General features: G+C 45.5%; 2 protein-coding genes across 6 annotated transcripts in view; both read left to right on the top strand.

Moving 5' to 3' along the window:
* Positions 1-11,255, top strand: part of ppp1r1b (protein phosphatase 1, regulatory (inhibitor) subunit 1B) — a 32,692-nt gene extending 21,437 nt beyond the window's left edge. Inside the window, exons 1-5 of one of the 5 annotated variants that reach the window (XM_061304267.1) lie at positions 3,666-3,995; positions 7,792-7,881; positions 8,001-8,076; positions 9,629-9,733; positions 10,076-11,255. In XM_061304267.1, the coding sequence (XP_061160251.1) occupies positions 3,888-3,995; positions 7,792-7,881; positions 8,001-8,076; positions 9,629-9,733; positions 10,076-10,230 (534 nt within the window). In that variant the 5' untranslated portion in view covers positions 3,666-3,887 and the 3' untranslated portion in view covers positions 10,231-11,255. Of the gene's footprint in view, positions 1-3,609; positions 3,996-7,791; positions 7,882-8,000; positions 8,077-9,628; positions 9,734-10,075 lie in introns of those variants that run through there. The other 4 variants (XM_061304268.1, XM_061304269.1, XM_061304270.1 and 1 more) reach the window with 4 other exon arrangements.
* Positions 11,256-11,708: 453 nt separating this feature from the next.
* stard3 (StAR related lipid transfer domain containing 3) lies at positions 11,709-17,602 on the top strand. Its single transcript, XM_061303738.1, has 15 exons — positions 11,709-11,868; positions 12,646-12,872; positions 12,943-13,020; positions 14,225-14,302; positions 14,389-14,442; positions 14,621-14,738; positions 14,812-14,913; positions 14,987-15,042; positions 15,117-15,209; positions 15,378-15,440; positions 16,065-16,160; positions 16,226-16,305; positions 16,379-16,483; positions 16,549-16,642; positions 16,747-17,602. The coding sequence occupies exons 2-15, from the start codon at positions 12,660-12,662 to the stop codon at positions 16,876-16,878; spliced, it is 1,362 nt and encodes a 453-aa protein (XP_061159722.1). The 5' UTR covers positions 11,709-11,868; positions 12,646-12,659; the 3' UTR covers positions 16,879-17,602.
* Positions 17,603-18,024: the final 422 nt, after the last annotated feature.

Here is an 18,024-nt window from a genome sequence, read left to right as displayed (position 1 = left end):
GAAATGCTAAGGGCTCTTAATTCCCTTACTGTGTTGAATAATGTTTAACGCTAACATGTAGCCACATAGCATCGTGACGTAAGGATGCAGCTCGACTATTATCTTTTTGTCCTGTTTACATTCTGAGGGAATTCTTGGTTAGCGTTCCAGTCAGACTGCCCGGAGTTGGTCCTCAAACATGTTGTCTTTGGCATTTCGGCTCAGCATCCGCATTTAATTTGCCAAACTGCTCACAATGACTTTTTGTTTGTACGTAGATTAGTGTTAAGCGAGAGGGGGGGGGGGGGTACCTGCTGTTGTTATTGCAAAGCTAATCAAAACGCTAAATAAAATAACGTTTCAACGTCTTCTTTTTCCTCTGAATGTCATCCAGTAGATGGTGAAAGTCATCAAACCAAATCCACCCCCCCCTCCCAATTCTCCATCAGACGTGCGAGGTGTCGACCTGCACTTCTCTGGTCTTTCTGGACCTATTACTAGCACACACACACGCACGCACACACACACAGATACACCAGCCAGCATCCCCGGACCCCATCTGCACTCTCCTTTCTCCTACCCGCTAATTGCATATGCACAAATGCAAATGCCTATTAATTAATTACTTGACTAATTAGTGCAGTGGTATTTTAGAGCGATAAATCAAGTGGAGATGGGGCAGAGGACGTCTGGAGGAGGAGGAGAAGGGTGGGGTGGGGTGGCTTGGTCAATGGCGGAGGTTTAAGAGCAAGGCATGTCGACAAAGAAGCGTATAGGTCTGAAAGACGAAGTGCGAAAGGTAGAGGCGGATTAAATTTAGGCGGCACGTGATCGCCCCTCCACACCCTGCTCTGCCAGCTGTGTCACTTGCTGGCAGGCAGCCAAGTGGTGGGCACCCCAAGAAAGGAGCTTGGATGCATATTCATATATAGCAGAGACACCTAAAAATGAAATCTGAGATATCCGGACTGAAATATTTATTTCAGTCTCGTTAGCTGGCCGGGTAGACAACAAGGTTCTTAATTGCAGCATCGGTAGGCTCCGCCTCCTCGTCTTCTTCCTCCACTCACTTGGTCGCTTGGCTCTGCTGCAACAGTCAAACCTTCATGCACCCTCCTTCATACCCCATACGGCTGCCATCCGTTTAGACGTTGAAGTCCACGTCATTGGGTCTGCACACCAGAGACCCCCCCACCCACCACCACAACTATCAGTTCTCGTGCCAAGTCAGCGCCGCGCCCGGCCAAGCCCGACCATCTTGTGGGATTTTTTTGCCTTTTAATTATAGTAAGAGAGGATTAATTATGGCAGTGGAAACAAGGGGGGGGGGGGGGGCATGCATTATTGATGCTATGAGTGCAGGGCTGGAGGGGGTAGATGGTGCTAATTAAATCACTGCCCCATTGCCACGTCCGCCATATCTCCCACCTGCTACATCCCGGAGACCCCACCCTAGGCATGTTACCCTCAAAAACCCAAATTTGCTTTTCTTTTTGTATAATTTCATTTTATATACAACCGCAACAGGAACCCCCCCTCACAAAAAATGGGCACCACGAGTTCAAAGTCCTGTCAGTGAAGAAACGTGTAAAAAGTCAAATCAAGTTAGAAAAAAAATCGACACTAAAAGTAGGTGGAGGTTGCCCTCTAGTGCAATTTACATGCTACCAAAAATCTAAATCGTAAAATTATTGTTTTTGTTACGATTTAAAAAAAAAAGACGTGAAGGCATCAGTTATGCAATGTTTAGTGTGTAACATGCACTTGCCAGCTAATTAAGGGATTGACACCATTTATGTGAGTGATGACGTCACACGTGTACGTCATGAATTCACTACGTTTTTGTATATTATTAGTATGTCAGATTTATGTGTGCGCACGCGCATGTGTAGCTAGTGTACCTAATATAGTGGCAGATATATGCCATCTTCCCACCAATTAATTTGTAATCACTCCAACGTACCGCTAGGGGGCAATGTTACATTATTTTCTGACCGCATTTGAAAATGTACACAACGTACACTATGCTACAGTAATAAACTGTACCTTAACTTGAGTTGAATTCTTTTCGTGACCGTTCTTGGAACAGAGGTTCCACAAGATGGCGCCCTATTGTTAATAGAAAAACAATGCTACCTTTCTCTTAGACAGATTCTTGGCATCACCTTGTGGCTATTCAGATTGAGCACAATAATAGTAAGGAAGAAAGTTTTTCAACACATAATCAAGGATAACAGACACAGGGGAAAAAATAAATTGTGGCATTTGTAATTAATTTTCACTATAATTAAACAGAAAATAACTTGTTCTTTCTGTTTGCATTGTCTTCTATGAGAAAATGCGATCGTGAGATTTCACAAAGTACAATGTGTACAAAATGACCCAGCCTTCACCCACAGAGCTGCAAAACAGATGGCACAAAGCATCTCCCAGGAGTAAAATATATCAGGATTTGCCCCCCCCCCCTCCAAAAAAAAACAGATATGCTGGTGCCCTCAATCTGATTTCCTGCGTGCGTAATCCACGCAGACATTACGGACGCTGCACTCAAAGAGCATTCTCCTCATTTACTTACTGCCAGTTCAAAGTTAGTTGAAGTCTGCAGTTGTGGCCTTTGGGGTTGAACGTTGTCAGAGATTTATGCTCCATTTCCCTTCCACGGACTCCTGCTTAACAAATGCAATCAATCTGTGATCATATTTCTGCTTTTGGTGGTTTTAAGTGCACTTCACCAAGCTAAAGGATATTTTTTCCATACAATCTGGATTTGGGGCGAGATTAATCATCTGGCCGTACTTCTGGAGCCTCTACTGAGCCCACTTTGTGTCTGTGTGAGATTCTGCTGCAGTAGACAAAGTAGCATGCTAACGATACACTCAAAGTATTTGTAAAATGGCCTTATCAAAAATACAAACAGTGTTGCGTCATAGTGCCCATATGAGAGGGTGGAGAAGGATGCAGATTACATCGAAAAACATTTTGTCAGCTAAGCATGTCATTTATTTCCTGATTGTGAAATGGCCTACAGAAAGATCCTTAAGTATCGGGTGACTGGTATCAGCAGCCTTTACGAGGACCCGATACATTGAAATAGCGGGCAAAAATGTGACAGCATCGCCTTGACCCTGTGGCCTTTACAGTCATTAATACATTCCTCATGATTTTTTTTTAATTTTTGTACTGAGGAATCCCAGCCAAACTCACAGTAAGTTACGCAACAACGCTGGCGTGAATACAAAGAGAGCAGTTTAAATTCGGCAGAATATTCCAGTAACTGATTGTCAGACTTAACCAATTTCCTCTGTGAAAAATGATGAGCAAGGGGCATATGTTGGTGTTTGGGGGGGGGGGGGGGGGGGAACTGGAGGAGCTTTGTGGGAACGTTTAAAACTTCATCTCTGCTTCTTTTATCCACATGCAAAGTTCAAAGGAGAAGAATCTGATGTCCTTTCCCCCTCCGTGATTCCCTGTCTTGTTTATCTCCTGCCCCCCCCCCCCTTGGCTCCAATCTCTCATTCACAAAGAGAGGCCAAAAGAGGCTCAGTTGAAGCGATGAGATTATTATTTTCTTTCCTCCCTCATTTCTCTCTGATCACAAATCCACTTCAGCTCAGATAGAAAGTAAAATGTCATCCTCTCTCTCTCTCTCTCTCTTTCTCTCCTCCCCCTTGTGTGTCGCCCCTCAGTCCCTCCCTCCTCCCATTCAGCCTCTTGTGAGGACAGACGGACGGACGGACGGACCACTGCTGCTTCTGCCGCTGCCACACAGGTTGAGCGGAGAGAAGGAACTACAGCGGAACCTTTGGCAACTGGTGGGCTTCTCTGGTCTGCTCACTCTGCTCGAGGGAGGCCAATCTCGAGGATCAGCAAGCCCTCCGGGGAGGTTGCACCCATCCTGTTTCGGAACCATGGAGCCCTCCGTGTCGTCCGAGATGGAACCCAAAGAGCGGAGGAAGATCCAGTTCGCCGTCCCGGCCTCGGCGGCCCCCAATCTTGACCCCCGGCAAGTTGAGATGGTGAGTGGGCGGAGTCTTGAAAAAACTTTTTCCGAAGTATCTCACAGTCGTTTCCAAGATAGCGTACCTTTTTTTGTCTGCTTTTGATTTGTCGTCAGGAAACGATTGTGACATTTCTCTTCTGCTGCTTCCTCGTGAGATTAGTATCTCATCTCGACCTAACTGACATCACCGGCATCATTATCTTGCACCATTGCACTCGACCCTGAACATTTTCTTAATGAGTATTTCTACTTTTATATCACGCACAACTGAGGCCCTATCGCCATGGAGACAGACGGGCTGGACGACAATGTCGCCCCAAGCTTCCCTCTCGGCAGATAACTGAAAAGGTCGCCTCGAATAGACGACTCCTTCCTTTGAGCTGGAGCTCGCGCATGTTTGGAGGGAGCACTGGATGTGTCATTATGGACAGCTGCAGAAAATACCTTATGATTGACTTTTTATTGAACCAGAAAAACATGGTGCAGCTGTCAAAGAAGAAGTCATTTGCCACGTAGATAAATTAAATACACAATTACCCTTTTTCAGGTCCCGTATACTATAGGGGTGTCGAACTCTGCCACGTGGGCAAAATTTGGCCCGCAGTGTAATTATATTTGGCCCGCAAAGACAAATACTAAAATTGCAATTTTTTTTCACTTTTATAAAATGCTTTTCTAGCAATTTTTATTACCATTCATCTTTTTTTTTTAATTTAATGGCCCTCCGAAGGAAACTATAAGGCTTATAGAGACTCTTAGATTGGCTGATAGATCCAAAGTCAGTCACTTGCGATTCAACCTGTGGCCGCTTATAAAAATAGTTGCTGTGTCCGAAGTTTTTGTCGCCCGCCCGCTGTCCACTTTTTCTGGGTTAAACGTCAAGGGGCGACCTTTGAGGCGAGCCGTGTTTGTCGGCAAACACAAGGGGTCTGGCGGACTGTCAACACACACACACACGCCACATTTTGATGGGTGGCGCAAAGCATGCTGGGAGAGAGGCGGTTGATCCTGTGCTGGAATGCCCTCCATGAAGCAATTTAGGTTCTGAAGATGAGTTCAGAACTTCCTACGAGTAAAGTATTCCGCCATGTTTTTACAAAACCTCATGTGATGTGTAAACAGTGTAAAAACATTGAACGTGTGCTGCTTGTTGCTAGTATAAACAAGCTTGCTGCGTAGATGCCCCGTCACCATACAGGCCCCAGACGTTCCTCGGGGTGTCGCTATCCCACTAGCGGGATTTCAATTAATCGACCCTCCCGATGCCCGTTTGTTGTCCATGATGACAACAACAGCGGCGGCCATGACGGCGAGGAGGGAGGGATTAAGTCAGGCATTGCGGATCAAGTCCGAGAAACATCTGCGGATGACTTGTCTCCAAAGGTCATCGAACTCGGGCCCTTCGTCTCAGCTCGTCCGATCCGCTCTACTCGCATCTTTCGGAATGAGCCCAGCGAGGCGTGATTGACGAACAAATGAGATTGCCCCCCCCCTCTCCCACACCGATCCATCGAAACATGACACATGCGTTGTAATCTCTAATTCTCTTCGATGGATTTATTTATTTTTACGCACATTTTTAACTGGGTGGATTTCCACCTATTATTACAAAACATTTATTCATTCATTCATTCATTCATTCATTCCTATTAGTACAAAATAGGTGTTATGGCTAATAAAGTGACGTCATGGCCTTGAAAAAGTCTCCCGAACGTCAACAGACTCTTTTGTTGCGTCGTTGTGACTACGCACGCAGTCTTTTGTTTGTACTCGCACCAAACCTGAGCGAGAACAAGAAAAGGACACAGTGGTGTGACGCAAACCTGTTTTCCCTTTGTTACCTGCATCTCATTACAAGCAAGCGAGAGGGTTCTTGTATGAGGTCATTGTGCCGCCGGGTCTAAATAGTCTATTCAGGGAAGCAAAGCAGGGTCGGTCGTTGGAGAGGCCCTCCAGATGCGGTACTGTGTGGCCAATCTGTTTATTCATTTGGGCAGTAGTGGGGCCACCTATCCCCTCCTCATAATGAGCCTTACTGTTCATTTGCATCAAAATGAATACTCGGGCAACAGTTGTGCTTGTAATTAGCACGGTCACGACTCACGACCTTGACTAGCACCACGACCGGCTCGGTGAACCGTAGCTCACTTCCTGTAGTTTTGTCTGAGCTTTGTCTGCAGGCTTGATCCTGAAAATCCCCCGATGTCACAATGAATTTGTTCTCCAGTGGACATCGGCTTTCCAACAAGCCGTGGAAAAATGTTTAACTGCTGGTTTGTCTTTCCATTGTCCAAAGTCGTAAACGGTACCACAATGCAAGCAGAGGGAAAGGTCAGCATTGTTTAATTGCGCTCGCACATTCACGCTCACGACGACAAAAGACATGGCAGATAAATCATCTGCTGTGGGAGTGCGGGACTGCAATAGATGGCTCTGATTAGAAGCAAATGTTTTGTTGGAGCGGAACACCGGAAAGGACATTAGTCCTGCGGCTCTCCTTTCCCACATGTGAAGGTGTGACCCAAGACTTTTGGCTATGTCCCACTGCTGATTCTCCTCAAGATTCTATTACTCAGTGCCCCCCCCCCTAGAGACCCCCCCCCCCCCCCCCCCCATGATCTAGTTTACGCTGTCCTCGTGACGCCGCTTTTTATAGGCCTGCCGTCGCCTCGCTTGGGGAGCAGGCCCACATCGGCCCAATACCTCGGTTCAATCCCGAAGCTTCACAGCAGAGGGTCGTGTTGGAGGATAGAGGGGAGAGGCGGAGAAGCGATGGCGGCGACGGCCGAGGGATAATGCGTAGTAATCTCTGGCGCAAATGAGGAAGTCACATACGATTATTACGTAAGCGGTGTAGAGCGGGCTGGTTTTTAAAGCTGGAGAATTACTCGAGTGTTTGTGTCGTGTTGCCATCATGTCCGTCGTCCCGTGTCATACAGATCATGCGGCATCACATGGAGATTGGATTTGTGCTTTGATTGCCTGTTTGGACTTACATTTACAATTTTAAATGTCCATATAGCTTAGAGAATAGTATAATTAGAGAAAAAAACAATAGTCAATAATTTTTCATTATTATTTTTAATTATTTTATTTTATTTTTTTTATTTAAAATACCAAATATTTGACCCATTCATCTCCAATAATTTTTCAAATATTTATTTTAGTCTCCTATAAAAGAGGGCAGCATCTGGTGACTGACTGAGCCACCTCAGGCCGCCCTGAAAGCCTTTGTCGGTCGCCACGACACCCCCGGGCCAGTTCACCTTGCCAGGGGAGAGATGTGACAATGGGTGGGCGTAGTCGAAAGGAAGCTTTTTTATAATCCCTGACCTTCAGGAGAAAGAGGACAGGAAACAAACACATGTTAATGTAATCAACAATGTGGCACACCGATGATGGACGGGAAAGAGATCCAGGGACGAAATATGGGCCGGCAAACAGGAAGTTGGCGTCACGAGCGAGGGAGGAATCCACACTTGGTGGTGTTTGGTGGCACAGTTCCATCGTGCCGCCTCCCCTCCCCTTCGCTCTCTTCCCGTCATGAGGCGCCGGCACAAAAGGTTCATGACATGTCCAAGGTTGGTTGGCTGGCTGGCTCAGACTCCGCTAAGCCATGCGTGCTCGCTGTTTTATTAAATCCGACATGTTTCCTGGAGGTGGCAACTTCTGCATGGGAATGCTAAGCTAAATTAGCTGGTAAAGCTACACATTCCTTCCATCAATGGAAAATAATTTCAAATCGTGAAGACAGACTTTTTGGATACTATGCCATCTGATGTGGCGTTCATTTCATTTTGTGACTTTTGTAGATTCGGCGCAGGAGGCCGACGCCCGCCACCCTCTTCAGAGTAGCCGACCACACATCCCCAGAGGACGACCAGTCCAGCCATCAGGTAAAGGTGAACTTGAGCCTTTTTATGCTATTGCCTCTTTGTTTCATTCTATTGATTCACTTAATTCGGTTTTTTACTTGACAATTTTTTGCCTTTTACCGTGTGTCAAATGTCTTGTCGCACAGTGGGTCGTCGGGGAGAACGGCGTCCTCAAACCAAAGCGAGTCAATCCAAATGTGTACCAGCCTCCATCACTTAAAGGTCAGTGCGAAAGGGCGCGCATGTGTGTATGTGTGTGTGGGCGCACATTTGTGTGCGTTACACTTAACCTTGTGTCTTTATTCCTTTTATTTGTTTTACTGCCACGCTTCACAATGCATACAAACAAGACCTTCATTGTATTATACAAGGTGGTCACAAATCGGCTTGCAAATTAACCTCATCAAGGAAGGATGGAAAGGCGAGTGGGAGGAAGCATGGCATGGAAAGTAGGAAGGAAGGAAACAAAGATGATATGAATGCCCGATGGAAAGATTAAGGAAAGAATGTTTGAGGGGAAGAGGATGAAAGGGAGGATGGTAGGAAAACAGGTAACATGGAAGGAAGCAAGGAAGGAAGGAAGGAAGGGACGGAGGGAGGATGGTAGGAAAGCGGGTAACAAGGAAGGAAGGAAGGAAGGAAGGAAGGAAGGACGGAAGGAAGGAAGGAAGGAAGGAAGGAAGGAAGGAAGGAAGGAAGGAAGGAAGGAAGGAAGGAAGGAAGGAAGGAAGGAAGGAAGGAAGGAAGGAAGGAAGGAAGGAAGGAAGGAAGGAAGGAAGGAAGGAAGGAAGGAAGGAAGGAAGGAAGGAAGGAGGAGAGGGAACAAGGAAACATGAAGGAAGCAAGTACAAAGGAAAGAACTGTCTTGTAACAAATACCAAGTGTAAACCGCGTCGCTACTTTTGTCCCACCGTTGTTGTCGTGAATTGTGTGACACGCAATTGTTTTTTGTGCGAACGTGACAGCAGTTTGTGTATGTTTGCGCGACAGAAAAGGGGGCGGGGGGGATTAGAAGCGGGACAGCTGTGAGTGTGAGTGTGGATCATCCTGGATTACACTCAGTTGTGTGTACAGCTGTGCCACATACACACACTGCAAATGCAGACTTTAACACAAAAGACCCTTTTGTGCTCTTATTGCATGAGGTGTTCAGAGTGCAGGCAAGATGCCTCGCACCTGCATCTGCCAAGGTTACGTAAGCGGCCTTCTACCAGAATAGGTGACCCGAAGCGCCGCCCGGGTGTGCGTCCCACGCGGTGCAAAGGAGAGAAGAGCGAGGTGGGCGGGGCGAGGTGACCCAGAGAAATTGAGAGAGGCGATGTTACGAAAGAGAGGAGGAGGGTGAGTCAGCGTGGCGGAGATAGCCCAGGAGAGACGCGAATAAACCTGTTGACTGTAAACAACGTCGTGAGGTTGGACAAATTGAAACGAATTGAAATTGAATCCAAAATATCGATAAGTGATCTAAAAAAGTGGATCTCCATATTTTGCGTCAACAAAAACAAAGGCTGAATTTTTGGGGAGGAATATCACACGACTGTGAAATCATGTTGACAGCATGTGACAAAATGTCCGCCTCCTAAAAACGGGTGGCCTCATTCATAAACGCGATTGTTTAAAAATGTCCGTAAGACAACACCACACTTTTTTTTTTTCTTATGAGCAAAGAGTGAGCTGAAGCGTGGTCAAAACAAAACACCATCCCCCTCTTATCCTTGTGTCCTTGTGTTTGTCTACCGTCATCTCCCCCGTGTGCCCGTGTGGGTGTACATAGCTGTGCAGAAGATGGCCGAGGCGCACATGCAGAACTTCGGCGTATACCCTCCTCTGGAGGACCCTCTTGAGGGTGAGGAGGATGACGACCCTGAAAAAGCTACCGGTGAGGAGGAGGCTCTCGTTCCACCGTCAAACTGGGCCACCGGCGACTGCGCCGGTTGCACACGTTTTTGTTTCTAGTTACTGTAAAAGGAAGAATTCACCCGCTAGTTCTGCTAGCATTAGAAAATTACATTGAATTTGACTCTCCGGCCCTCTTGGGGGCAGTAGAGTACTTCCCTGTAAACTATTTATAAGTATTTAGGGCTATTTCCCCTTATGGGGCAAATAAAGGAACATTTTAACTCATCTTATTCTCCCTCTTCCCGATCATTCTATGTTTCCACCATTCTCAAAGACTTATCCTAAATGAAAAAGTAAAAGTTTTCCCCCCCTCCATGCTTAGACCCCCAAGAGACGTCAACTGCCGACCAGTCGGAAGCGGCCCCCGATGTCCAGGAGACGGATAAGCTGATCCAAGCGTCTCAGGTGGAGGAGGAGGAGGAAGGGGGAGAAGACCGGGTGACGACCGAGGAGAGCAAGTCGCTGGGCAGTAACTGAGGAAATGCGCATTTGATATCAAACTAAAGGATTGCACAGCCCACTTGCTTCCCTTTTTGCTTCTACAGCTGAGGTCTGTGTGACTTCATAAAGAACAGTGTAACTTTTAACCAATAAATTCACATCTTTATATGAAAACAAAGATGTTAGTATTTGACTAACCTCTTTAGATGGCGCTACCCTAGTGATTTGTATTTTCACTCATGGATGCGTTGCTTCATTACCAAGCTGATCAATTGTAATTTGTTAATCAGCACAATGGCATGTGGAGCCTGCAACAGGCTGATCCTCAAACTGAAATATTGTGAGGACTCACTGGCTAATCTGAACACATTCTGAGCACTGGTGACTACCGCTGACTTTATATTCAACTGTAAAGTAGCTACTTAATATGCATGTACCGCCATCTAGTGGCTATCAGGAATGACAGGTTATCAACCGCAGTTGAATTCCCCCCCCTTTTTTTTTTTAAATCAATAATTTTCAAACAATGGGAAATACCAAACAAAACAAACCCACTTGGTGTACTTTTGATAACTCACCAAAGCTGGGTAATATTAGCGAGTATGTAGTTAAGTTTTTGGTGATGGACCTATTAAGGGCAAAACTACCTCGCGTGTTCTGCAAGCCGCATGTCATCAAATCTTTTGGTTGCTTTTCTACTCAACTTTATAAAGTCACCATATAGGTTTGCAATTCAACGTCTCAGAAACAGTTGTCATGGTTACCATTTGACTGACATACAAACAAAAATTATTTTTTTCTTCCACAACTTATTTTTGTGCTGCTGTTTGTATAAAGATCAAATGAACAACCTACTGACTGGATGAAGAGCAACTCATGTATTTAGAATTGATATCCTTCTCCAAACTTCCCCCTTTCGTCTATTTTCTTTCCAGATGTCTGAGTTCAATGCTCTTTATTTTTTTGTTTTCCGTTGGCTTGTTTTTAAATGTGATTGCTGGTGGTTGTTTTCAAGTGACCAACTTTAAATAATGTCAGAATAAAACACGTTTTTTCCCTTAGCGGTGTTTCTTTGCATTGTCATACGCTGTACATAATGAGCAGCATTTTTTAATACTGTATAATCTCATATATTTGGAGATACTTTAATAGAGTAGCACACTCCAAAAGACACTTTTTATCATCCATAATTAAATACAGTTAATTATTATATATTTGTCTTAACACGACATTGTAAACAGCAAAAAAAAAAAAAAAAAATCGGTGTCCGGTTTGTTTGCGTTTCTGTATCCCGCCGAAACAGGAAGTTCTGTGTGGATACCTCTCTCAATTGTGTTCTCGCTATGACGGTTGTGGTCACATGATCTTTGGAGTTAGTTTCGGTTACGTTTCTCGAGACAAGGGCTGATTGCAACAAAAAAAAAGGCTGGTTGCAGACCAGTAACACTCCTCCCACAGCCGAAAGGGGCCTGACTGCAGGAATCAGAACGGTAACACTCCTCCCACAGACGCACTCAACTGGTTCTGATTGCAGAACGCAGAACGAAAACACTCCGCCCCTGCTCACGCAACGACGACGATTCTGGCATTTACTCTCAATGATATTTTTACTCTTTGGAAGGTCGGAAGGCTGGCATGAAAACTTGGCATCGCAATGATGAAGCGTTAAAACAAGTACGTTAAAATCATACACTATTGTCATTTTAATGAGGACGTGAGGCACAAATATCTGTTCAATGTTTGCTCGCGAGTTGGACGTAATTTTTAGAACGTTGTACACACAGCTAGCCAAGGCACGAAGGTAAATTAGCCTTTGTTTGCTAACTGGGCAGCTAGCAACTGTTAGACATCTACTAAATGACATGGTTGCTAATCTAAAATAATTGATCAGTTATTATCATGTTTCCTTTCTGAGTAATTGTATTTGGCAGTGTGTTAGTCTTCTAGCTAAGATCTTGGAAGTTATAACAAGTGCAGTGCACAGATGTTTGGTTTTGTCGCTTACGTGCTCTTATTTTCAAATGGTCATAAATAGGATCACTTTTTAAAATGTAAACAAATCAATGTAGAAACTAATATGAGGCGTGATTTAACTGTGGGGAGATGACTAATGCTGGAGTGTTGTTTATCTCAAGGAATAATTGAATCTCAGACTCAGAGGTTGTGATTCACTGTTGGCGATGAGTGACAAAATAATAAAATCAATCTAACAGAACCGCTTTTCTGGGAACAATTTGTGTTCGTTTGTGTCTTTGATTTTGTCGATCCGCCTAAACACACTTCTTCTATGCGCTTGCTGAGGAACGAAAAAAAAGAACTTCCCCAAAACTATAACCATCAAGTGAAAAGTGTACAATTGTCCAGTGTGTTAAGTAAATGTGGTACATTTGCACTACTGTACAATATATTCAGTGCAACACAGTCGTCTCATTTTTTTGCGTGGGTTTTCAGGTTTTGCCGGGAAAATGCCGGGCGCGGAGTACGGGGAGCTCGGGGGCAGCCTGCCCGCCATCGCCTCGTTGAACGCGTCGTACTCGACGTCGCTGTCGCTGCCGTCCCCGTACCTGATGCTGCCGCCCTCCGAGCGCAAGCTCATCTCGGACGTGCGCCGCACCTTTTGCCTTTTCGTCACCTTTGACCTGCTCTTCATCTCGCTGCTGTGGATCATCGAGCTGAACGTGAGAGACTTCTTTGGGGTTTTTTTGTCCGAATGTTTGTCTGGATTTTGTGTGTGGACTCTTCATTTAGATCGCCAGCACCATCTTGGAAAGCTTGGAGAAGGAGATCATCCGCTACAACTTTAGGTCTTCCTTTTTTGACATATTTGTAAGTACTGTAAGCAGAGATTATTTTTATTGTAAAATGTTGTTGTTGCACGGGATCTGCTCACCACCATTTAGACCACATATGTCAGAGTCAAGGCCCGCGGGCCACATCCGGCCCGCGGGAAGGTTTTTTACGGCCCCTGGGATGATCTTGATTTATTATTAGAACCGGCCCGCAGACCGCAGCAAGCCGGCAGCCCGCAGATCTTTTACACGCACCAATACTACATTTCCCACAATGCAACGGTGACGCACCGAGCAGTAGGCTGCTTCATTTCAATATTTATTGGCACAGCAGTCGTCAGCATCACAGTAAAATTAACTTTCAGATACCCATCAAAAATCGCAAAACGGAAGGTGGACACTGAGAACCGGGGGTTTCAAACAAGGTGGGAGTCGGAGTATATGTTCACGGAGGTAGCTGGAAAACCTGTGTGTCTTCTGTGTGGAGAAAGTGTGGCGGTACTGAAAGAGTATAATCTGAGACGACATTATGAAACGAAACACGCGGACAAAAACAAGAATATGGACATGGAACAAAGGCTACAAAAGGCAGAGGAATTAAAACGAGAGTTTTTACTCAGTTCAAGTTTAAAAGTTAAAGTTTAATATTTGTTTTCACAGCATGTTACTTCTCCTTAAACAAAGTGTTGTTTTTGATTAATAGATTTTTGCACTTTATTTTATTGTATTTCAATCCAATTATATTTTAAAAATATTTCAGTTGAGTGGATGATAGAAAATTGCTATTATTGTTTTTTTCTTTGAAGTAAATTTAGCCCACTTTTGCTAAAATAGAAAATATAGGCTACTGATGGTGCCTTGAATACCGGTTTCTTTCATTTAATGTTCATGTTATGGGGATTTTTATATAAAGGAAATTTGTCTTTTGTGTCTGTTGAAAATTAAAGATTACTGACAGAGCCATAAGAAAATATTGCTTTATTTATCTGATCATATTGGAATATATTTGTTAGGTTTTCAGTAGGTTCAATTAGGTTCACTAGACTATATGCGTCATTTAAAAAATTTTCAATGAACATTCGAACAGTCCGGCCCTCGGCTTGTAGCTAAATTTTTTATTTGGCCCTCCGTCCATTTGACTTTGACACCCCTGATTTAGACCAACATTCTAAATAGACAGTAACGTAGTAGGTCCAAGTGTTCTTCAAAAATGAATCGTCATGTCCTCTTGCTGTTTACAGCTCCTGGCGGTGTTTCGCTTCCTGTGCCTGCAGGTGGGCTACGCTGCCTTCCGACTGAGGCACTGGTGGATGATCGCGGTGAGTCGCCTCAGAATATTTGACGGAATTCCACCCACTCGAAAGATTGCCCAAATAAAAAAAGAATAATAATAAACACCCCGCAGGTCACCACCCTCATCACCAGTGTCTTCCTCGTAGTAAAGGTCATCCTTTCAAACGTGAGTGCTGCTACTTCTTTTGTGTGCGTTCATCAGTTCCCACCTCAAACGTTTTCACTTCCGTACGAGTGCCGCTCGTGGCTGAAAGTGCGCCAGATGACAACTTTCAGTGACTTGTGACCTATTGACATAGACTATAGCATGTCTCCAGTGAGCAACCCGCTTTGTATCCTTCTAGCTTCTATCCCAGAATGCATTTGGCTATGTGCTGCCCATCACCTCCTTTGTGGTGGCCTGGCTGGAGACCTGGTTCCTGGACTTCAAGGTTCTCCCGCAGGAGGCGGACGACGAGCGAGGTGAGCGCCGGCCGTCGAAGCGTGGAAACGTACCAAAAGAACCCAACCAAGATTTTTATCCTTTTATCCTCAGCTTACCTAGCAATGGTGAACGCGGCCTGCGAGCGCGCCCCTCTTCTGTACCCTCGCGCCGTGTCTGATGGACAATTCTATTCGCCGCCCGAATCAGTCGCAGGTAATCGCCATCTGGGCTTGTATCCCCCCCCCCCCTCCTCTCGTATATGCTGATTACCTTAACCATCCCCCAGACTCCGAGGAAGAGCTTGACGAGGAGGGTCTCGGCCGGCGTGCCGTCACCACTCAGGTACCCCGAGTGTGATCCCGCCTCACTATTGACATGGAATCTCTCTTCCATAACTTTCTGTCCTCCCGCCACAGGAGAAAGAATTTGTTCGACAAGGACGCGAGGCCATGACTATTGTGGAGCAGATCCTCACCCAGGAGGAAAACTGGAAGTTTGAGAAGAACAACGTGAGTGAGCCCACGTGGCCGCGTCAAAAAAATATATTTTTCTGCCACGCTTGTCCTCACTAGGTTGATATGAATCTCTCCCAGCAAGCGGCGGGCACACTGTGGACCGTTGTTAGCCACGTCTACGCTCAACTACACTTTTAATTTGTATTTCATGTCATGTTCCAGGACGCGGGCGACTCTGTCTACACGCTGGAGATTCCATTCCACGGCAAGACATTCATCCTTAAGGTGGGGGAGCAAGCAGCGTTTGTCATCACGACCATGTCAACGGTGACCCACATCCTGTTGACACCTTTCCACTCTTGTTGTTTCGTTTTGCATTGACACTTTCACACGTTAAGCCCATTTAAGGCGTACAAACTCATTATCACCGCCTCATTTGTCAGAGTTAGCGTGTCATCGGCATCCTAAGAGGTCACATCTTTTCCGCGTTAATCAATCGATCGTTCCACTGACAGCCTTATCCGACTTTTATTGCTCTGCTCATGTAGTACAGAAAGCAGTCAACAGAGGGCGCCATACTGCCAACAAGCATTTGATTAGCGCCGAAATAGCAAAGGCGCTCTAGCCGCAAACTAGTTGATATACTGGGACAATGTAGCTGTTGTTGACGCTTTGGCTTGATATACGGTCTCAGGGTGGTTGACCTCTTTGTTTGCTAATCCTAAACAAGCGTGCTAAAAGCGCCCCGCATAGTTCTGGCTGGACTTAATCATGTGAGGAGGACCTTTGACTTTTACACAGATTTGATTCCTATTCTTAGGTTTGTGAGGTCGGACTGTAAAATTGAGCAATGTGTTTGACCCATTTCAAATTCTCCCTGAAATGGGACGTTGTTGTGTGCTCTGGCAGGCCTTTGTGCAGTGTCCAGCTGAGCTGGTGTACCAGGAAGTCATTCTTCAGCCAGAGAAGATGGTCCTGTGGAACAGAACTGTGTCTGCCTGCCAGGTGATTGGTATATTCACAAGACTTCTCAATTGATCATTTCAATGTCTTTATTACCGCCTCCTCAGATCCTGCAACGGGTGGACGACAACACACTGGTGACGTACGACGTTTCGGCGGGGGCAGCCGGAGGAGTGGTGTCCGCCCGGTAACAAGCTAGCCTCTTAGCTGGCCGCGCCTTAGCTTCTCTGTGTTTGACGAGTCACGTTTGGCCCACCCAGGGATTTTGTCAATGTCCGACGGGTAGAGCGGAAACGAGACTGCTATCTTTCTGCCGGCATGGCCACCGATCACGACGCCAAAGCACCCTGTGGACGTTATGTCAGGTCAGAAAATCAAATGGCAAAATCTTTTTGCGCACTATATTTTTATCGGACTTTTTGGACAACAGGGGAGAGAACGGTCCCGGTGGATTTGTGGTCCTCAAATCCAGCAGCAACCCGTCTGTGTGCACCTTTATCTGGATCCTTAACACGGACCTGAAGGTGAGACGAAGAACTGAGTTACATCAGACTTGTCCAGCTCTGGTCTTCAAGGGCACTTGTTAACTGTCCCAATACTTTTGTCCAAACTCATTTCCTGCTCTCAGGGACGACTACCGCGCTACCTCATCCACCAGAGTCTGGCCGCCACCATGTTTGAGTTCATGTCCCACCTACGCCAGCGCATCGCCGAGTTGCGGCCATCCTTGCGCTGCCACCGCCAGCACCACCCGTGCTAGGATGACGGCAAAGAGGCCAAGGAAACATGGCGCACGTGAGCACGCGTTGGCCACAACCGACGCGGCTGCTAAGACTGAACTTTTTCTCTGAGCCTTATCTTCTTCCGCTTCATTTTGGTCTGCTCGCTGACTGCATCCGGTGCCTTGCCCGCTCAACATACACTCTCTTCGTCACATGAAGGAGACAGCACCAGTTAAAGCTGATCTCCTTGCCTTCAGGTGCAAAAAATATATATATATATATAGAAAATGGCTGCCAAATTAGGTCGCAAATGTGTGGGATCCGTCCAACTGGTGCCAGGCGGCTTACTTTTTTTGTTTTTTTTTAATCATTCAGATTTGTGGACTTTTTAAAGCTAAAAACCACAAAATCATTGTTATGGAGTGTTTAGAAAAAGCAGCATATCATGATCACATGTGATGATCCCAACCAAAGGGAACAAATTGTTTTGCGCTCACATTCGCTGACACCCATGTGAGTGTGGAAAAACGTCAGATGGGGGGGGGGGCAATGAGCCGTGAAGGCATTTTGGCTGCCGTCAATGTATAATCTTTGCTTTGTCTTAATGAACCTACACTGTTTGAACATTATCTCTCACACACGCACACATTGCATACATCCTACTGTACTTGTGTTTACACAATCATACTCATTTGAAGTCATCACAACAAACTGACCAACTGTTTTATAGCTAGTGTCTAATAAATTGATTTAATATTTAAAGACCTCTACGGTTCAAGACCTCTATTGGTTCAAACGCCATTGACTTGAAATTGATTTTGATTGAGAAAAATGAGGGGGCGGTCCCTATAGTACTTGACACATGTCTACCAATCACAGTAATCAATCAGTCAAATATCTTTGTTTTGAGGCCAATCACAAAGGAAGAATTGGTTTGGACAGTTTATTAGGTACAGCCCCTCAACATCCACAATCCCCCCCCACCCCCCCTCCTTGCCTTATTGCGACACTGGATTTAGAATAGATTCATGGCTTGAGGAAAGTACATTACTTTTCTATTTTTTATTAAATGGAAAGTGTTACTATACATGGTCATGTTTTTTTTTTTTACTACAAAATAAGCCTTACTATATCTCCCCCCCCCCCCCCCCCCCCAGCCAAGGACTACCAAGTGCATCGGTTTA

The sequence above is a fragment of the Syngnathus typhle genome, linkage group LG17 (genome assembly GCF_033458585.1).
Source record: "Syngnathus typhle isolate RoL2023-S1 ecotype Sweden linkage group LG17, RoL_Styp_1.0, whole genome shotgun sequence".
Lineage (NCBI taxonomy): Eukaryota > Metazoa > Chordata > Actinopteri > Syngnathiformes > Syngnathidae > Syngnathus > Syngnathus typhle.
Note: the sequence above shows the minus strand (reverse complement) of the source record. Positions and strands in the feature narration are given on the sequence as shown.